Source organism: Nyctereutes procyonoides, unplaced genomic scaffold (assembly GCF_905146905.1).
Source record: "Nyctereutes procyonoides isolate TBG_1078 unplaced genomic scaffold, NYPRO_anot_genome, whole genome shotgun sequence".
NCBI lineage: Eukaryota > Metazoa > Chordata > Mammalia > Carnivora > Canidae > Nyctereutes > Nyctereutes procyonoides.
This window is the reverse complement of record NW_026575047.1, coordinates 162802-184510: the sequence shown is the minus strand read 5'-3', so window position 1 is coordinate 184510 and position 21709 is coordinate 162802. Positions and strand designations below refer to the sequence as shown.

The following is a 21709-nucleotide window of genomic DNA, read 5'->3' as shown; positions in this document are numbered from 1 at the left end:
CCCGCCTGCACGCGGCCCGGGCGGCTCTCCCGTCCCCGAGGGTCAGGCCCGGTCGTGGCTGCTCCCGATGCTGACGTCTACGAAGAGGGGGCAGCAGAGACCCAACTCTCGCTGTCGGGGCGGCAGGACGGCGACACGCTCCTGAACACGGGGCGGGAGGGGGCGGCGAGCCCGCGGACCCCAGGGCGACACTCGCGGCCCAGAAAGGCCGCTTCTCCTCCCGCCCTCACACGCTCCAAGTTACTGCTTTAAAGGGACAAATACTGATGTGCTGGCAGAGTTTATTCACTAATTCCACAAAAATATGAACATCTGCGAGGAGAAAGGGGTGAACCGAGAGTGTGCTGCCTGCCACAGCCGCGCCGGCCCATCGAGGAACCGGGAAGGCGACCGCAGGCCCCGCCAGAGCCCACGGATGCGCCGCCCGACCAAGCGCCTTCCCAGGAGAGCCCCCCCCCCCCGGGCCACCACCCTGTCTGGGGAGCACGGGGAGGAGTCAAGCAGGGAGATTAAGCGGGAGCCCTGAGCCACCAGGGCCCTCACACCGTCCGAGGACACGGGTGGCTCTGCAGGCCAGCGCCCAGCCAGCCAAGGCAGCCCCAGGGCCCTGCGGGCCGCGCCAGCCCGGCCGCGTCCAGGGGGGCGGGGGACCCTCCCGGCCTCGGCCAGGGCCGCAGCGCGTCCTCGGGGCCCAGGCACCGGCGAGGCGGGGCAGCTGCGGGCTGACGTGGCTCCTAACGTGGAAAACTAAATCCCGTGGCTAACTCATAGTATTAATGGAATGCTTTTAAATTAACCATTTATATACCTGTAAGTCTTCAGGAAGCTAAAGGCAACATAAATATCGTCATTCACCAAGAAGAGATATTTTTTTCAATAACTTAGGAGGGTTCAATAAACGTACAAGTATTTTTGAGGATTATCGTGAACCCAAATTCATAAACTAAACGGAAATGACCAGATTTTCAAGGCCCGGGAAGCGAGCACAGGTCGCGTGGCCACTGTGTTTACCATCTAGTCTGCGAGAGGCGCCTCTCCGGCCGCTGAGACTGTGAAGTGTTTCGTCGTCTTGTAACCGTGGTGCTGGTAGTGTCTTGTCGAGTGTGAATTCTCTCATACAAAAGTTATAAATACTCTATTCAGGAATCTGGTCCTGCGACACCGCAGGCAACACCCGCATGCAGTGGGGCCCGGCGCGGGGCCGCGCTCAGAGCAGGTCCATCTTGGGTCTGTAGTGCAGCAGGAGCGGTGCCTTCTGCAAGACAAAGTCAGAGCACGGTGCCCATCACGACGGCCAGCCGCGGGGACGGGCCCTGGGCCTGCGCACACCTGCGCCCCACCTGGTCCTGCCCGTCCCCTCAGGGTCCTGCTGCTCTGGGCCGCCCCCCAAGTCGGGGGTCCCGCCATCTGCCTCCGAAGCCGAAGGCTTTCGGGCACCCTCTGGGTGCAGCAGCGGACCACGGGGTGGCCACCTTGGCCATGAGGACCCCAGCCACACGGGCTCTGGACTGATGATCTAGAACCATCCTGTCACAGAGTTGTTACTTCTAAGTTCTTCGTTGGAAATATGCACAGAAAAGTAGTTGCCGGATTCTGACAACCCAACAACCCAATCTTTTTTTTTTTTTTTTTAAAGATTTATTTATTTATGATAGACATGGAGAGAGAGAGAGAGGCAGAGACACAGGCAGAGGGAGAAGCAGGCTCCATGCACCGGGAGCCCGACGTGGGACTCGATCCCGGGTCTCCAGGATCACGCCCTGGGCCAAAGGCAGGCGCTAAACCGCTGCGCCACCCAGGGATCCCCCCAACAACCCAATCTTTACAAAGTGACGGGTCTCACCTTGAATCTCCATCTCGTGACAACCACAAATTTGAGCGTGTGGTCCTTGCCCAGGATTTCCTCATTGCATAAAATGTCCAGCTGGTGGGAGAAGAAGGCTTCAGTCAGGGCGCCCAGAGCACGGCGCTCAGCACGCCTGGCCCCGGCACTGTGCCTGCCAGCCAGGGGCACACGTGTCGCCTGCGGGTGACGGGTCCTGTTTCCAGGTGGCACAGGTGGGAGTGCTTGGAAGGCCCCGCCCCAACCCACCCAAGGGTGGAAAGCACCCGGAATCTGGACTCACACCCCCCAGGTCCCCTGCCCCAGGCCCTTGGCTGCTGTCACCACAGTACCTGTCTCCCCACCTCAGTCCAACTCTTGGCCGAGCGTGTCCCTCTTACCTCAGTGAAAAAGGAAATGGGCTCTTCAGATGGTCTTTCTCCTTTATTTTTTAAAAAGACTATTTTTAGAGCAGTTTTAGGGTGAGGGCAATACTGAGAGGGAGGTGCAGAGGTCTCCCATGTGCCCCCATCCCCCCCAACCCGCACCGGAGTGGGTGTGTCATGGAGACACGTGGTCCTCACCCAGGCCACAGACGGCATCAGGGTCACCCCCTGGGCTGCGCACTCATGGCAGGTGCCCCCCGCGGTATCCCAGGGCGCGGCGTCATAGCCCCAAGGCCGCCGTCCTCCCCCCCCCCCGTTCACCCCCCAGCCCCGACCACCGCTGACCCTGTCACTGTCCCCAGAGGTCCGCCTCTTCCAGAAGGTCCCACGGCGGGAATCGGGACTGCTTTCCCTTAGTGATATGCACTTAAGGTTTTCGTGGCTCGATAGCTCGTTTCTCGTTAGCATGAGTAACACCCCACCGCCTGGGCGGAGCACAGTTTATCCGCTCACATGCTGGAGGACGTCCTGGTGTTTTCAAGTTTGGCAATTACGAACAAAACTGCTATAAACATCTGCATGAGGCTGTTGGTGTGGACGTAAGGATTCGGTTAATTCGGATGAACACCAAGGCGTGTGACTGCTGGACCTCGTGGGCAGAGCGTATTTACTTTTGTAAGAAACTGCACCGTTCTACAGCGTCCACGGGGTTCATCCAGGTGGTGGCAGGTGGCAGTCTCCTTCCTGCTTAAGGCTGAGTAACACTCCTCGTATGGATTGTGTTTATCATTCCATCCGTCCGTCCATCCATCATCCATCTGCTCGTCCATCCATCCATCCGATCATCCATCCACCATATGTCTGCTGTCCATCCATGCATCCACTCATCCATCCGCTAGTCCGTCCATCCATCCATCCATCCCTCCGTCCATACGTCTGTTCATCCATCCATCTATTCATCCTCCTGTCTATCCATCCAATCATCCATTTGTCCATCCATCCGTCCGTCCATCCATCCATCCATCCGTCCACCCATCCCTGGACACGTGGGTGCTTCCACATCTCAGTGGCCGTGACTGTGGGGGCCCTGCCCTTGGCTCTGGGAACCTGCTCAGACGTGGAAGGGCTGGGCCATGTGGTAATTCTGTGTGTTTTTGAGGCCCGTCCACGCTGTCTTCCACAGTGGCTGCACCCTGTTAACACCCCCTGCCCCCCTCCATGGTGCACAGGGTTCCAGTTTCCTCACATCCTTGCCACTTCTATCTTCTTGTTATTTACTTTTTTTTTAAAAAGATTTTATTTATTTATTCATAGACACAGAGAGAGAGGCAGAGACACAGGCAGAGGGAGAAGCAGGCTCCATGCAGGGAGCCTGATGTGGGACTCGATCCCGGGTCTCCAGGATCACACCCCAGGCTGCAGGCGGCGCCAAACCGCTGCGCCACCGGGGCTGCCCTTTTTTTTTTTTTTTTTTTTAACAGTAGCCATCCCTGTAGGTTATGAGGTGGTTCCCAGTAATGACAGTGACACTGAGCATACTTTCACGGCTACTGGCTGTGTGTGCCTTCTTGGGAGAAATGTCTAAGCCCTTTGCCCATTGTTAAAGCGGGTTGTTTGGTTTCTTTTACGCTACATTTTAGGAGTCTCTATATACTCTGGATAGTAATCCCTTATCAGGTGTATGGCTTGCAAATAATTTCTCACATTCCGTACAAAATTTTTTTATTTTCAAAAAAGTCCAATTTGTCTACTTTTTTTCTTTTGTTGACTGTGCCTTGGCTGCCCTAGCCAAGAAATCATTGCCAAATCCAGTGTCCTAAAGCTTTTGTCCTATGTTTTCTTCTAAGAGTTTCATTGTTTTAGGTCTGACATTTAGGTCCCTGATCTACTTCAACTTCTGCACATGGTGTGAGGCAGGGGTCCAATGTCATTCTCCTGCATGCTGACATGCAGTCTCCCCAGCAGTTTGTTGAAAAGCCTGTCCTTTCCCCATTAAGTGGTCTTGGCACCCTTGTTGAACATCACTTGACCACCTACGTGAGGGTTCATTTCTGGGCTCTCTATTCATTCCATTGATCTAGAGGGCTGCCTTTATGCCAATATCACACTTTTTGATTAGCGTAGCTTCATAGTAAAACCTGAAATTAGGAAGTGTAGGTCCTTCAGTTATGTTCCTTTTCAAGATTATTTCAGCAACTTGGGGTCCCCTGAGATTTCATATAAAATTTAGGATGGGTTTTTAAATTTCTGCAAAAGATATCATTGGGATTTTGATAGAGATAGCTTTGACTAAAGATTGCTTAGGTAGCATTGACATTTTAGCAACATTAAGTCTTCCAATCCGTGAACTTGGGACGTGTTTCTATTTGTTTGTTTGTTTGTTTATTTATAAAGATTTTTATTTATTTATTCATGAGAGACACAGAGAGAGAGAGGGAGAGAGAGAGGCAGAGACACAGGCAGAGGGAGAAGCAGGCTCCATGCAGGGAGCCCGACTCGGGACTCGATCCCGGGTCTCCAGGATCACGCCCTGGGCTGAAGGTGGCGCTAAACCGCGGCGCCACCCGGGCTGCCCATTTCCATTTATTTATGCCTTCTTTAATTCCTTTCAGTAATTTTTGTAGTTTTCATTGTACTAGTCTTTCACCTTCTTGGTTAATTCTTAAGTATTTTATTCTTTTTGATGTGATTGTAAATTGAATTGTTTTTTTTATAATTTCCTTTTCAGATTACTCATTACTAACGTACAGAAATGCAGCTGATTTTTGTGTTGACTTTTGTCTTGCTATCTTGCTGAATTCGTTTAGTAGTTGTAACGTGTCTGTGTGTCATCTCTGAGATTTCCTTTTTTTTTTTTTTTTTTTAAAGAAAAAGCCTGCTTTTATTGATGCACCCATAGACAGACCCACAATTTGAAAGGGACAGCGACCCAAACATGACACTCGTGGTGAACGCAACTGAAACACAAGGGGCAGAAGATGGCTTTACAGGGCCACATGCCTCCTAAGTTAGGGATGGCTTCTGCTATCATCTTGTCTTTGAAAGGGGAGAGCTTGCCGACGCCTAGATTCTGCTCCATGCCCTTGACCCCAGCAGCATCGGTGTGGAGCAAGAGGTGGTCTGCTTCCTGGGACTTACCGAAGGAAGAACAACTTCCTTTCTGTTCGTTGCACCCACAAGGGAGAAGACAAAGCAGGCTCCAGCATATGCCATGGACAAGGTGGCAGCGCCTGCCCCAGCTCTGGCCTTCACCATCTCCGTGCTGGCCTCCTGGATTGCCCAGGGAACAGCCATCAGCTAGTCCTGAGGAAGGTCCACTTTGAGGGTGCACTGAGAGATCGGGGGACGACAGTCTCTCCAGCATGGCCGCCAACGAGCCAATGACAGGAACGTTGAGTCGAGCGGGATCCAAACCCTTCAGCTCTACAAAGTGCTGACTCTGACAATGTCCAAGGTCGCCACCTCGAAGATTTTATTGGGGTTCTATGCTCTGTGTTTCTTGAAAACTTTTGTTGTGATTGGGATGGTGGAGTTTAGTGGATTTGCAGTGATGTAGCTCGCGGCCTCAGGTCAGGGTTGGGTGCAGGAGGCAGGCAGGGCGACCACAACTGGGGCACCGGCGTTGACCAGGTCACCCCGTGGCAGGCCTGGTTTTTCCTGGGACTCCTGCTGGAATAACCACCACATCTCGGCCTTTTAGATGGTCAGTCAGCTGCTTAGGTCCGAGGTAGCCTCTCCCGGGTGCCCTGGCCTCAGATCTGCGGCCATCCCGGGCATACAAGCACTGTCGTAGAGGGTCAGGCGGCTGACAGGCTGCGCAGTTCCTCCGAAAGCCCCCAGCACAGCTCTGTTAGCATTTTCTGGGCCGACAGCGGGGTGGGCGAGGGCGGAGAGCGTGGCTGGAGCGGGCGGGCAGCGGACCGGCAGGCAGGTGACACCACGACCTCCACCTCTTTGGGATTTCCCACATTAAGATCACATCATCGGCAAAGAGAGGGACGCTCACTCCTGCATCTTCCGTGTGGAACCCCTCCATCCCCTGCCCGCTCCCAGCAGGACACCTACAGGACCACGTGGAACAGAGGTGGTGGCAGCAGCATCCCCACCTTGCTCATCTCAGAGGAGACGCCTTCAGTCTCACGTCGCATCGGACATCTCCCGGGGTCTTCTACGTGCTTTAGTGTGTGCAGGCGCTTCCCTTGGGTCCCTGGTTCGTGGGGTGTTTTTATGTGGACGCGTGCTGAGTGGTCACAGGCCTGGAGACCAGCCTCAGCGGCAACGATCCAGGGTCCCCCCCTCCACTCTCCGATGCGCGTGTCACATGATCCGTGTCACATGTCCTACCCGACCGCGCCGGCGTTCCAGGAAGAGTCCCCCTTGGTCGTGGGGTACAGCCCTCTGGACGCGCCGCTACCCCGGTTGCTGGGAGGCGGTCACAGATGTCGGGCTCCGGTTTTCCTTTCGGACGGTGTCTCCGTGTGGCTTTGGTACCCGGCTGACGCTGGCCTCCCAGAATGAGTCGGGAAGCTTCTCTCCCCCTCAGGCTTTGGGAAGAGTTGGCAAGGACGTTGGGAGAACCACCTGCGAAGCCGCAGGTCCTGGGCTCTCCTCCGCAGGGCGGTGTCGGATCCTGATCCGGGCTCCGTACCAGTCGTAGGCCTGTTCACACCCGGCGTCCCCGTGACTCGGTCTCGGAGGTTCTGTGTTTGCCGCCCTGCGTCCCCTCATCCCAGTTATCCCGGGTGCTGGTGTTCAGCTGTTCACAGGACGCTCTGACGACCCCTTCTATTTCTGCACAATCAGTAACAATGCCTCTGCTTTCATTTCAGATTTTAGTAATTTGTCTTTTTTCTTATTCCATTAGCTAGAAGTTTGTCAAAACTTTAAAATAATATGTTCTTTAAAGATTTTATTTAAAAGACAGTGCACACAAGCTGGGGGAGGACAAGCAGACTCCACACTGAGCACACAGCACCCCACACGGCTTCGTTCACGACCCTGAGATCATGACCGGAGCTGAAATCAAAAGTCGGAGGCTTAACCAGCTGAGCCCCCTCAGCTGGTTTATTGACCTTTCCAAAGAATTGAATTTCTCTATTGTATTCTGTTCTCGATTCCATTTATCTCTGCTTTGATCTTTATTATTTCCTTCCTTCTGCTGGCTTTGGGTGCAAAGCTTTGTTCTTTTTCTAGTTCTATGTTGTTGATGAGACCTTTCTTGTCTTTAACGTAAGTATTTATGGTTATAAACTCCCCCCCTTAGGATTGCTTTTACTGTAAACTACAGGTTGAGAAGTCGTGTTTTCATTTTTATTTGTCTCTAAGTATTCTCCAATTTCTCTTGGATCCGTTAGTTGTTTAAAAGTGTGTTGTTTAGTGGCGCCTGGGGGCTGGCCAGGAGTCTGCTCAGGTCCTGATGCCCAGGTCCTGGGACGAGCCCCACGTCGGACTCCCCGCTCAGTGAGGAGCCTGCTTCTCCCTCTGCCCCTCCCCGCACTCGTGTGCTGTCTCTCTCTCTCATACTTTTTCCCTCTCAAATAAATAAATCTTAAAGAAAAGTGTGCGATTGAATTTCCACGGTATTGTGAACCTGCCAGGTTTCCTCCTGTAACCGTCTCTGACTGTGTGCTGCTGTGGTCAGAGACGACGCTCTGAGGCAAGTCTGTGTCTGCCCTCCTCTTATAAGGACCTTTTTGCCACTGAATTTAGGGCCCAGCTGGATGATCCAGGATGATCTCAAGGTTCGTGACACATCCACAAAGACCTTTGTTCAAATAAAGCCACATTCACATTGTTCTGGGCGTTAGGAAATGGATGTAGGTGTTGGTGGGGTCACCGCGTGGCCCACTATGGTCTGCCTTCTGGTCCCTCGGATCCACATCCATCTCACGTGCTCGGTGCACTCGCCCCATCTCCACATGTCAGCGTAGTGTTGCCACCTCAGGAGGGCCCCCCAGTGACACCCGAGCCGACAGGCTCACCCAGCCTTCTGTCCACCCCCTGCACACACCAGGGGCTCCGGCTTTCACTTAATTACCATCATTTACCACCAAATACCTGAAAGTATCTTACTAATCTGCCCACTTATTCACCCTTCCCGCAGCCAGTCGTCCGTCCATTTGTGGATGACGAAGAATAGCCTCTCTTCCAGAGGAACACCCTCTCCCTGCCACCCCGCCAGCTGTCCCTCCTGGTAAGGGGCTCCCCTGCTCGCGTCTGGCCTTCCCTCCACGCTCTTCACCACCACGTCCCATCACACTGGCAGGGAGCATGCACAACAAATGGAGATTTTTTTTCTGACTTAAAATCTCCAAACAAAGATATAAAAACAAAAATACCAAAGAACTTTAGGAGTATCACTGTTACAAATGAGAAACGATTTGTTATAGTTTCTATTGGTGGTGTTGTTCCTACCTCATTGAAAGACGAAAGGTTAAGTTTTTTGGCGATGAACTTCTTCAGGTGCAGGACCGTGGCCTGGGCCGAGCAGCGGATCCACTTCCGTTTCAGGCCGCGTAGTTTGCTGCTGTTGCACTCCAGACAGATGCTCACCTGTGAGAGGAGGACACGGCTGGCAGGCTCGCTCAGATGTTAGATGTGACAACGCTGACCTTGTGAAATCAGAAGTCGCTTTGGGCCTCAGCACCGTGGGAAAGGGTTTTACTTCATCATTTCATACACATTATCTTAAACTCTGTTTACTGTTTTGTGAAACATAATCGAACGCTGTTAATTTTGTCTTATCAACGTAGTACTTCAAAGTAACTTCGGGAATTATTTGTTCATGGTACACACAACACTGGTCTCGCCTCGGAGGTAAACTGCCACAGACTGAGCCCTGTCCCGAGCTCCTGGCTGGTGGGACGCACACAGTCAGGCTGCGAGGAGCACCTGCTGGCGTGAGGAGGAAGGACGCAGAGCCAGCAAGGCGGGCGCCCCTGACTGTGCACGGATGCACTGAGGAAGGCTTTGTAAAGGAAGCAGTAGGACAACTGCCCTTGAAAGAAGACGGCAGGGGCCCCTGGGTGGCTCAGCAGTTGAGCGTCTGCCTTCCGCTCAGGCCCCGACCCTGGAGTCCCGGGATCGAGTCCCGCAACAGGTTCCCTGCAGGGAGCCTGCTTCTCCCTCTGCCTGTGCCTCTGCCTCTCTGTCTGTGTGTGTCTCTCATGAATAAATAAATAAAATCTTAAAAACACACACAAAAAAACAGGACAGCAGAGTCTTGAGAGAAGAAAGTACTCTGGCCTCAGGAAAAAACCACAAGCAAAGGCACAAAGTTGGAAAGTTCGCAGTTACCTCCCGGACAATCAACAATTCAGTGGGGTCACAGTATGTGGCGTGTGACAGGGACTGCGAGGTAACCAAGTAAGAGGGGACCAGGGGTGCCCGGCAGAGGCAAAGAAGGACCCCAGGCCGTGCAGCCTGGCTCAAGAGAACCCTCATGAACGAGTAATTCTCCAGGAACAGCCACAAAAACAAGGCACAATCAGACCTCCCAAAATTCAGGTAAAAGGAAGAATAGAGGAGGGGCACCCAGGGCCTCAGTTAGTTGCATGTCTGACTCTTGATTTCAGCTCAGGTCATGATCTCAGGTTTGTGGGACTGAATCCTGCTCAGGCTCCGTGCTGGGCATGGGGTCGGCTTGAGAGTCTCTCTCTCTCTGCCCCTGCCCCCTGCCCACATGTTCTCAAAACAAAACAAAACAAAACAGAGAAATTAACTAAAATCTGTAGGTCTAAAATTACTAGAGATACAAAAGAAGGAATTTTTTTTTTTTTCAAAAGAAGGAATTAAATACATAATACACTTTGGATAAAACCAGGCAGGTGTAAAAGGTAACTAAATACACCTTCTAAGCCTCGTGGTGGCTGAATCACAGAGGAAGACAGACCGATTTCATGAAAAACCAACTTGAGGAAATTATCTAAAAGAAATACAGAGACCAAGATGTCAATTAAAATAACAAGACAAAGAAGAGGGAAAAGGGAGGGATGTAACGCACCTGGGACAGGTGTTCTCAAGGAAGGGAGAACTGGGGACAGAAGTAACAGCTGAAGATCAAAATGGTGGAGGACGTAAACTCTCAAATTTAGGAAGCCAAAGGATCCAAAACAAATGAAATACAGGAAAGCTACACCTACAGAGACGTGGGGAAGGCGGGGAGGTGGGGAGGCGGGGAGGCGCCAGGAAGGAGCAGCGGGTGTCCCCAGCCGGGCTGCCGTGCCTGGAGCCCCGCAGGAAACGCGCAGAGATGAGCACGGTAAGCGACACAGACCCCGGGGAGGAGGGGGCGGCTGAGGAAAAAGACCCCCGTTGGGGAGGCAGGCACGGGCCCCAGGTGGGCGAGCGAGGCCCTCGTGTTGTTGGGGCAAACCAAGAGACTCATTAACATCAGACCTTTAAAAAAATGTAAACATTCATTTTAGAATTTCACAGCCACTAAAATAATAAAAATAGGGCCTGTAACTTGCCAGGTAGTTGCTAAACAGACACAAAAAAGAGATTGAAGAACACGAGTTCAGTAGAAGGCAAGAATGGGGGAAGATAAAAAACTATCAGTGCAAAGTGCAAATAGATTCAGAATTACCACCAATCATGGTAAATGTAAAATAACTTGTCAGTTAAAGAAATTTTCTCATTGGATTTTCTAAAAAAAAATTCAGTTCTGTGCCAACATGAGTGTCGTAGTTAAGTTGGGAAAAAAAAATTGAAATACCAGGCAACTCTTAACCAGAAGCGAGCTGACCCAGCCAACCAGGTGAAGGAGACTTCCAGAAAGAGAGCTTCCTAGCAGAACGCTCCCCGAGAAACGTCTCTGACCCGGAAGGCACTCGGGACACGCTCGGGCTGGCGGGAGGCGGAGGCACCGTGACCCCCACGACGGGCAGCCGTGTGCTCCTGGGACAGCCACCCCGGTCCGAGCCCGCGGCGCCGCGCAGGCCACGAGGCGGTAAGCAGGGCAGCTCCAGCAGAGGCCGCAGGGGCCAGAGGGGGCCGGCCCACAAGAGGCTCAGAGACACGCGGCCTGCGTCCCCGGCTGGACGAGGACCAGACGGCCAGGATTGAGGGGAGGGGAGGGGCGGGGGGACCGGAGGCTGGGTTCACCCCCCCTCAGGTTTGTGTGGACTTGTGCGGGCGGCGGGGACGGTGGCACGGTGGTGCTCCCGTCGCGTTACGGCGTTTGCCGTCCCCGCCGGCCCTAAGGACACGGGTGTGTCGCCAGGCTAACTACACCAGATCAGCCTGGAGGAAGTACCAGGGGCGTGGGGCAGCTCGCGACCCCCAGCAGCCAGGCCTAGGTCAGGCCCTCGGCCAGCCCTCCCCTCCCCGTCCCGCCCCAGCCACCTCCCATCTCCACGATGGGCCTTCCGGGGACACCGTGTCTCAGCGGATCACACGACACGCCGTCGCCCGCACCGGTCACTGGTCACCGCGGGCCACAGCGCCCGCGTGGGGGACCGCACGCCGTCTCCCCGAGGCCTGGCTGCCGTGAGCAACGGGGCCGTTTCCACACACGCAGGGAGACCCGGATGCGCAGGGTTAGTTTGTGTCTGACTCGCCACGCAGCTCCCGCAAGCGGCTCAGCCCTTTACACTCCTGCCAGCTCCCGCGCCAGCCCCGCCAGGCCCCGGCCCTCTGACCCAGCCGACCCCGTGGGCATCACGGTTTGGTTTCGGCTCCCTAACGACTCAGGATGCCGAACAGCCCTCACGTGATTATTAACCAGGAGCAACGTTCACGGACGTGGTTCACCCACCTCTCAGCGGGGTTATCTCCTCACCCAGTTACACGACACGCGTGTTCTACACACAGGTCCTTTACCAGAACGTGATTTGCAAGTATTTTCTCCCAGTCTGCAGCCGGTCCTTTCACTTGACAAAAGCCACTCGTTTTTCTTCCGTGGGCTGTGTTGAACGTGAGAACTCTAGGCCTAGCCCAAGGCCCTAAAGATTTTCTCTCTTTCGTGTTTCCCCGTAAAAGTTTTGAAGTTTCACATACTCTTATATTCTGGGCTGTTACACGTGGTGTGAGATGAGGACGTCCGTCCGTCCAGGGTGTGGACACCCAGCCGTCCACCACCCCCTGCCCCCAGTGCCCTCCCTTGGCTCCTTCACTGAAAACCAAATACTACAAATCTAAGGGCTTATTTCTAGGCTTTGTTCTATTTCTGCAATTTGTTCTACTCACTCACTCATCTACTTAATGCCTCGAACGTAATGTCTCGACTACTGCAGCTTTTTAGCGGGATGTGAGGTTTAGAATTTTCTACATAGATTTCTAAGAAATAACCCATGGGTCAAAAAAGAAATCATAATGAAAATTTAAAAATACTTAGAACCAAAGGAATATATATGGGAACTATGTGGATATTCAACTCAAGAAGCCAGGAAAGGCACCAAGGGTGAACGCAGGGACAGCAGAGGGAAGTGAGAGCATGAGGCGTCCGGCAGGGACGACCCGAACACAAGGCAGAAACGTGGTCTTAGCAACAGGGACAGAGAGCGCGGAGTCGTGGTAAAGCCCCGTTTCTCGCAGCGACACTCGGGCCGGGGGGGGGGGCGGGGGGGGCAGGCGTGTTACCCAAGAGCGCCGGGTCGGACACGAGCACCTGGCGGACGGGCACGGGCCCGGAGGAAGGGAAGGCAACTTCGCCAACGCTACCTTTTCCCAAAGTAACCCTGAGCCCACCCTCTGTCGCTCTCAGAAAGGTCTCTGTGGGTCGCCCACGCAGCGTGGCACGTTGGTTTCTAATTGTTATTTCGAAGAGCAAAAGGCAAGATTAGTCAAGATTATTTTGAAGAAGAAAAATTAGGAGTATCCACAAGTCAACATGTGACTGTGGTTTTGGCACCAGCACAGACGACAGGGCCGTGGCGAGGACAGACCCGAGCACGGACAGAGCGCAGGCGGGGCGAAGGTCCTCAGCAGGAGGGGAGCCGGGGGACGCGGAGGAGCCCACCCGGAGGACGAGAGGCTCGCCCTGCCGCCCTGCCGCCCACGATCACCGCTGCTGGCCTACGACCTCACTGTAGAAAGGGGAACTTTAAAACAGCTCGTAAGATAACGTCAGAACACGTTTAGAACCTTGGGTGTGGAGATTTCCTGAGATACCGGAGGAAACGAGGATGGTTTTAATTACTTTGACCCAAAGGCTCCGAATAATGACAAGCGTCGACTCGAGACAAGCAGGCCCCAGACGGCTCTCGGGGAGAGCCAGGCCACCCGGCGCACCAAGTCCACGGCGGAGTAGGCGACTTAACGAAACGCAGAAGAACCAGGAAAACCAAGAAACACTTGAGGGGACGTTCGGCACGACCGGAGCACACGCGAAGACAGGACTGAGGAAGAGAAGCGGGCGACCCGTCCGGGGACCGCACGTCCTGGCAGGGACAGGCCCAGCGAGGCCTCGGCAGCTGCTCAGAACCTGGGTCTCAGGGTCACAGCGACTGGCCCCTCGGCCCGAGCGTCCAGCAGGCAGGGACACGGCACAGCCCGAGCGCAGCACACGGACGCCGCGTGGCATCAGCACCAAGTCCCCGCGTTACACTCAAGGTTCTCACAACTGGGACTGGGACTGACAGGCAGTCGTAGAAAGACGCATGTTCCGTTTACGCGGCTTATGGCTACAGATACGGACGTGAAGCCCCGGCCCAGCCGGGCACAGCCCCTGCTCTCGGGGGAGAGCCCCAGCCCCCAGCACAGCCCCGCTGCCCGGTCCCCTGCCCCAGGGAGCCCCGGCACCCCTGCTCCCTCCTCCGCGGGCCCTGCTTGGCCGCCCGCCCTCCCTGCCCTCCCCTTGGACAGCCTCCCTTGCTGCTCCCTGGCTGGGGGCCCAGAGGAGGGTGCTTGGGTCTGCGGGCTGTCCCGCGGGGCTGAGGCTCGTGCGGGCCGAGTGCTGCCCCCAGCCATGGCGGCGAGTGGGTGCGTGCGCTTGCTGAGCAACAGCCCAAAGCCCTCACCTGGCGGCTCCGTCGTTGTGGGGGGGGGACCCCCCCACAGGTCACGGGCACCTCTGGGAACACCTGACAGCCCATTTGCTCAGAAGCAGGCCCTAGAGGAGGACCAAATTCTTCTGCTTAAAAGTAGGTGTAGGGGAGCCTGGGGGCTCCGTCAGTGAAGTGCCTGCCTTCAGCTCAGGTCATGATCCCGGGTCCTGGGATCCAGGCTCACGTGCGGCTCCCTGCTCAGCAGGGAGTCTGCTTCTCCCTCTCCCACTCCCCCTGCTTGTGTGCTCTCTTGCTCTCAAATAAATAAAATCTTTAAAAAAAGAAAAAAAGTAGGTGTATATTCTAATTTTCTTGTGTTTGCTTCAGTGACTCATCAGAGCTACAGAATGTAGCCTTTACTGCAGGCCCACCTGGCAGAGCTGGGGTGGGGGGTGCGGTCTTGTCCCAGGGAAAGAGACTGAGCTGCTCTGGGGGAGGCGGGGGGGACGGGACAGGGCTGGGGGGGGGCACAGGAAGGGGGCTGGGGATGGGGCAGGGGAGTGGGGAACGGGGGACGGGAGACAGGGATGGGTGCAGGGACGGGGCGGGAATGGGGACAGGATGGGGGAGACGGGGATGGGGGGTGAGGGTGGAGACGGAGCAGGGATGGGGGGGATGGGGATGGGGCTGGGGCAGGCACCGAGCACCAAGGTGGCCGAGCAACACCTGCGGCTTGACTGCGGATGAGGACGAGCTGCCCGGAATGTCACAGGCGCCCTGTCCGGAGTGCGTTCAGAACAGAGCCAGGTGCTTTGAGGCTCAAGGACAGCAAAGCCTGACAAGCATCGCGGCGAAGTCCAGTTTTGTTCTGAGAAGTTACAGATGCCAACTGACTCTGCAAACGGACATAAAATAGACATTTAAGCGCGCCTGACACTGCTCCTAGAGAACCAGATGAGAAACTCGAACTCCAAACGGCAGGAGAGGACGACGGAGGGCACTTGGGAGAAGGCACGAGAGGGGCGGGCGGGGAAGTGGAGGCCCAGGAGCCCCGCGCACGCAGCCGAGGGCAGGAACCGCGTGCACACACACGGCGGCCACGAGGACGGACTGAGTCAAGAGGCCAGGAAGATTCATTAAGCCAAAGATGGACTCTTTTGAAAGCAATTAATCAAACAGACGAATCCTCGGCACGTGGAGGATAAAAAAGGCAAAAATTATTGACAATAAACTGCGGAAATGTAAGGAGCAATGAAGGGAAAACTAAGCTGGGGATGGGGCCGGCGAGGGAGCCCTCTGCCCACCGGGCCGCCTGTCCTCCACTGGCCCCAGGGGCACCGACCACACCTCTACGTCCACACACCGTTTCGCTCCCAGAGATCTCGACCAGAACCGTGTCATCCGAAGACTCAGACCCTGTTATTCTGTTCTTCCCAAACCACACTACTTAAATCACATACTTAACACACACGTGCACACGTACACACGTAAAGCTGCACCTACCAGCACACGTGCACACACACCCGGACGCGGCCAACGCCCGTCTGCACGGCTGTCCTGAGCGCTTCCTCCCCCAGATGCTCTACGTGCACAGTTAGAGCCACAACCACCGAGGCTCATCTGGCGAGGACACACCTTGCCCTCCCGTGATCCGGGGTCCCTCTTACGTGTTCTCTACGTTCTTCCCACCCGCGCCCACGGATTCCGCAGGCTGATCTTTCCCCCCCGTGAGCAGCCAGTGCCAAGCGCCCGCCGCCGGGGTCCCTGCCGCCGACGCGGGGGACGGGGACGCAGGGGCGGCGCTCTGCTCGCGCGCACGGCTCCTCCGCCCACCACCTCAGCGCGGGACCCAGAGCCACGCCGAGCACAGCTGGGAAGGTGCCTCCTGTGTCCTAACGCCAGGGCCCCGCTGTCAGTGGATGCGCCGCAGCCCTCCGCTCAGGGTGCTGGGAGGCGCGGCACACATGGACTGGGACGGGAGCGCACACTCGCTGCTCCCTCTGATCTGGCGAAGACGCCTCGGGGCTGTCTGCTTCCTTCCCTGTGACACGCGACCCAACTGGACCCCGTCGTACGGGATTCGCGACGCGCACGGAAAGGCGCCCGGCGCCAAGCGACCCCACCTGGGGAGTCGTGTGCAGGGTCTGGGCTTCAATTCTTTTACGTTCAGGATGTTTCAGAGCAAGCACATGTTTCTCTGCCAACTAAAAGGAACAGATAAGGAAGGAGAAACTAAGGAGACGTGTTGGCACTTGGCCGCGTCTACTTCCTTGGCGACTGGCCTTTTCTTCAGAAACGGAGGCAGGCCCCACGGCGGGCGTCGGCGCCTCTCCTGCCGTCTCGTGCCGCGCGGGCTCACACCCAGGCCAACACCGTCTACCTGCTCGTCGCTTCGGTGGTAGTCGTTGTCCTCCTCCTGCTTCTCCTCTGCTGCTTCTTTGTTCGAACTGTCATCTGCTTTGGTTTCACCTTTCAGCAAAAACAGAAGACACTGGGTTACAAATCCAGAACGTTAAACCGTTATCTTTCTATCTTTCTAACGTTAAACCAATATTTTTCTAACCGTACGGTATGGTCAAAATGCTACAAAGATTCATCCAAATAAGACAGTTGCGCCTTTAAAGGGATACGTAACTGGGGCAGCTGGTCTACGATGCACCTGCTAAAACGCCGCGGGGCCCGAGAGCCTGCGGCCAGCTGTACGTGGTCCAGGGGCGTGTGCACCAGGGCGCGGCAGGCCGAGGCCACCTGGGCCGGCGGACGGCGGAGAGCCCTCGCGCCCGGTACTGTTCAACGCCTCGTACACCAACTACCGACTGGGTGACGCACGGCTCCTACGACCTCTAGGGTTCCAACACCCCTTTTGGAACAAAGACCCCATCGAAAGCAAGTGGCTGGGACGAGATCCCCGGCCTCACACGCCGTCCCCGATGGCACCCCCTGCCTCGGCCGCCCCCCACCGTTCTGGGGCCAGCCGTGACCTGTGCTTTCTTGCACCGTGGTCAGAAACACACAGGGCAGTCTGGAACCCTGAGGAACCGCTGTGGTCACTGGGAAAACAGCACGGCACCAAACGTCTGAGTAACTGTTAAATACAGCTGGACCTTACACCACCACTGATTCTACGCGGAGCCCAGGCACTGTTGGGCCGCCCCCATCAGGGCAGACGGGACTGGGCGCCTCTCGGGGCCCCTGCATGGCACCTCACTCCCAGTCCCTGGGAATCCCACCCTGTCACCCAAAGGGACCCTGGTCCAGGACCCGGTCCTCACGCCGCCCCACGAGCACCACACCAAAGCCCGGGGGGTGCCCAGGATGGTGGGCAGCAGGCACACCGGCCACTCACCGTTCCGATGGGGGTCGAGGTGCTGCTTTGCAGAACAGGTCTCCCCCTTGACGTCTCCGGGCACCTCCATGCCTAACTTGTGGTAGAAGTCCCTCTGCTTCCTCATTTCCGCTGTTGGAAACAAACATGTGCTCAGTGTCAGGAAGGCACCAGGGCCCATCAGGGCCCCACTCACGAGCATTGCAGCAAACGACAACCTGGATCCGGGGGCCTCGACGGCTGCCACCAGGAGACCCATCGGGGTGGCCACGCTCCCGAGCGTGCAGGGGAGGCCGTGCAGCAGCAGGAGCCCCCAGTCCGAGTGTGCGCACCCGCGAGACCCCTGCCCCAGACCCAACATCGGGGTGGCCACGCTCACGAACCTGCAGGGGAGGCCGTGCAGCAGCAGGAGCCCCCAGTCCGAGTGTGCGCACCCGCGAGGCCCCTGCCCCAGACCCAACATCGGGGTGGCCACGCTCACGAACCTGCAGGGGAGGCCGTGCAGCAGCAGGAGCCCCCAGCCCGGGTGTGCACACCCGCGAGACCCCCCACCCCCGCCCCCGAGACTCAAGACAGCTGCTTCCGGCAGATGGTGTCTGCCCCATGCTCCCCGACTCTGCGGTGGCACAGGGATCTGGGGCTCAGGCCTGCCCGCCCGCCGACCCTCAGTGGGTGAGGAGCGCCCCCTGCTGCCTGAGGGCGGCCACCACAGCCGGGAGGTCCCTAAGGTGCAGAGGCCGGCACCACAGGCTCCCAGCAGCAGGCTCCCAGCCTCGCTCCCCGCGGGCGGCAAGCCGGCCAGAGCAGCTCCCCGAGCACAACGGGCCGGGCGCCTTCTGACAGCAGGCGGCCGCCCCACGACTTTTAGCACAAAGGGACTCTAAAGCCTGCGCCCAGACAACAGAGCAGCCGGTCATTGCTCAGGCCACACAGCAGATGACAAGGAAAATCTGTTTGCTTTTATTCTAAATATTTATTTGAGCGAGAGAGAGAGAGAGAGAGAGAGAGAGAGGAGGGAGGGCACACAAGCAGGAGGCAGGCAGAGAGAGAAGCAGACTCCCTCCCCGCTGCCGCTAAGCAGGGAGCCCGATGTGGGACTCGATCCCAGGACCCAGGATCACGGCTGAGCCGCAGAAAGACGCTCAACCAGAGCCACCCAGGGGCCCCAACAAACAAAATTTAAACCCAAGTTGTTCCAACTAGTAACGTAAGACTCACCCCATGAAACACACTTGTGTACGGCTAACCCTGTGGTACCCGGTCGCGCTGCCCACCTGCCCCTCGTCTGCCCCGTGCGCCACGTGCTCCACGGAGCCAGGGAGACGCGTCCCCATCCTGGACCAATGCCGACACCTGGCAGCCCAACCCTGCAAGAGCGCGGGCACAGGGGGCAGCGGGCGGAAGGAGGACGGCCCTCGAACTCGGGGACGGCGCTGCTGGCCTAGACGGATGGGGCGCTGGAATCACGTGTGCCAAGTGCCCAACCAGGCTGGTCTGGTAAATTTGGGATTGGCTTGGAAAGAAATTAAATAATCCTATAAGAGCTGGCTCGGGAATAAATGTGTGAAATGCACTGCGTGGCGGTGAGGCCGTCCCCCAGGCTCTCCAAGGCGGTGCGCTCCTGCGGGTCCGCGCCAGAGGAGTCTCCCCTCGTGGAAATGAGGCAGCCTCACGTACCTTGTGTAATTCTCATTAAGAATTCTTCAGCCATCAGAATGGAAAAAAGATGGAAAATAACAATATTCCACGTCAGGAAGACACCAGCATAGAGACGTTCCGGGCTAAGTGTGCAGCACGGTAACCCGCAGCTAGAACCACGGGGCCTCAGCTGCTCGCCCCCACGTGCTGCTGGTGAGCTATCGGACAGCAAGCACCTCACTGCTGCGTAAGGAGAGGGTCGCGCGCCCAGCGGAGGCCTTCAGGCCACACACTAGACGCAGGGCCGGGCGAGCCGGGGCAGCAAGGAGGGAGATCTGCTGCCCTGGGTAAGAGTACGCGCCATCACTCAGCAGAACCCTGTGCAGCCATCGAAGACGACACGGACCTGGGCGCCTCGGCAGCTCTTCATCTCAGTCCAGGTCGGGTTTTGGTTCGTTTATTTATTCATGAAAGACACAGAGAGAGCCAGAGACACAGGCAGGGGGAGGAGCGGGCTCCCCCCAGGCGCCCTCAGCTCAGGTCTTGGTCTCAGGGTTGAGTTCAGCCCCACACTGGGCTCCGTGCTGGGCGTGGAGCCTACTTAAAAAAAAAAAAGATACAGGTCTTATTTTTTTTAAGATTTATTTTAGAGAAAAAGAGCTCATGCGTGAGCAGGGGAGCGGTATGGGGAGAGGGGGAGAGAGAATGTCAGGCAGCTTCCATGCTGCGCACGGAGCCTAACACGGGGCTCGATCCCATGACCGAGATCACGACCTGAGCTGAAATCAAGAGTTGAACCTTCAACCGATGGAGCCAGCCAGGCGCCACAGGCTGTATGTCTGCCATGGAGGGAGCAGCACCCCTGATGGCGAGCAAGATTAAGCAGCATGATCTCACCTTTTGGTAAAATCACAAGTTGTGACCCTGGTGTAACTAGAGTGCTACGAGAATCCAGGGCAGTGATACGAACGCCAGCCTGGCCCTCAGCTCCTCCTCAGTGACAGAGGGCACGGAGGGCATGGAGGGGACGGAGGGGATGGAGGGCACAGAGGGCATGGAGAGGATGGAGGGGACGGAGGGCACGGAGGGGACGGAGGGGACGGAGGGCACGGAGGGGACGGAGGGCACGAAGGAGACGGAGGGGATGGAGGGCACGGAGGGCATGGAGGGGACGGAGGGGATGGAGGGCACAGAGGGGACGGAGGGCCCAGGGCCAACTTGACACAGGTGAGGCCAGGATCAGGCCCAAGATGAGGATGTCCACGACCCAACATCACTCTCAGGGCACCGGCCTGTCAACCAGGAGTGGACACCAGGGCTGTGTGAGCCAAGTGGCACAACTGAGCTACGACGCGGCAGGTTTGCAGTGGGGAGAAGGAAACAACACACATGCCACTGGCACGTCAGCGAGCACAGTCCTGCTCATACTCGTTTCACTTTGAGCGCCTGCCTTCAGCTCAGGCGGTGACCCCGGGGTCCCGGGATCGAGTCCTGCATCAGGTCCCCACACGGAACCTGCTTCTCCCTCGGCCTGTGTCTCTGCCTCTCTCTGTCTCTCAGGAATAAATAAATAAGATCTTATAAAAATAATAAAAATAAAGCTTCACTTTGCCCCCATCCTCCTCGGCTGCTCCTCCACGCTCAGGGTGCGTCCAGGTTCCTCCGCATGACAGAACGCGAGCCCCCGACCTCTCTCCACAGGCCGGCGCCTTGTTCCCCGGTGCCTCCGGGCTGCTCACCACTGCGGCCCTGGGGCAGGAGTCCGGTCACGTCCCACCCACGCTCCTGCGCGTCCCGGGCGCGACTGGCCGTCTGACATCCTCCCGGCCCCGCTCCTCAGCTCGCCCTTGCTCTGCGCAGCATCTGCGTCCCGCTCCGCGCGGAGTGACCTTTCCGAGTCACCCCGTCCGTGGCCCCTTCCAGTTTCGGCCCCGGGGCTTCTGCTGACGGGCCCCACCCTCGGGTTCTTCCTCACCCAAGTCTTGCCGGACCAGCCCCCCGGAGGCTCAGCATCTGCTACCGTGGGGTGACGACCAGCGTTCCTCTCTGCCTCCTTTGTGGGGTCTGCAGCCCCCGGCCCCCGCCCGGCACGCGGCCCCCGCCCTCCCGTAGGGCCTCAGCACGTTCACCACCGTTGTTTCCAACTGCAGCCTGAGGGATCCGACACCCTGGCGTGTCTGGTCCGGGGGCTCGGTCTGCGCCCTCAAAGCCTCCATCTGGGGAGCCTGATCGTCTTGTGCGCCAGCTGGGACCAGGCCCTCCCGGGTGCGGGGAGGGCGGGGGGGGGGGGGCTCCGTGCTCCTCTGAGCTGAGGCCTCCCTCTGACGGCTTCCCCGGGCTTCCCAGCTGGGCTCCCCGCTGGGGCGTGGGCTGCCTACGTTCCCGGGGCCAGACCCTGCTCCAACGACGTCACAGTGGCTCCCCGTCCTGCCCCTGCTGTGAGCACGGGAGGGGTCCTCTGTGCGGCCCAAGTGGGGCCCTGGCCAACCCGGGTGGATCTCCCCGCAGGTTCTTCTCTCCGAACGGTCCCCGCGGAGCCGCCGGCCCTTCCTCAGCCACAGCACAGGTCTCCGGCCCAGAGTGGTTCCCAGGGAGGCCTCCGTCCGCAGTC

At 57.2% G+C, this 21709-nt stretch overlaps 1 protein-coding gene across 2 annotated transcripts in view; it reads right to left on the bottom strand.

Moving 5' to 3' along the window:
- Positions 1 to 264: 264 nt before the first annotated feature.
- The window catches only part of PCGF3 (polycomb group ring finger 3), a 47597-nt gene continuing 26152 nt past the window's right edge, over positions 265 to 21709 (bottom strand). The window contains exons 7-12 of one of the 2 annotated variants that reach the window (XM_055326286.1): positions 17482 to 17592; positions 16516 to 16604; positions 16259 to 16339; positions 8623 to 8760; positions 1844 to 1924; positions 265 to 1255 (exon numbers count right to left, since the gene is read on the bottom strand). In XM_055326286.1, coding sequence (XP_055182261.1) covers positions 1208 to 1255; positions 1844 to 1924; positions 8623 to 8760; positions 16259 to 16339; positions 16516 to 16604; positions 17482 to 17592 — 548 coding nt within the window. In that variant the 3' untranslated portion in view covers positions 265 to 1207. The remainder of the gene's footprint in view (positions 1256 to 1843; positions 1925 to 8622; positions 8761 to 16258; positions 16340 to 16515; positions 16605 to 17481; positions 17593 to 21709) is intronic. The other variant, XM_055326287.1, reaches the window with a different exon arrangement.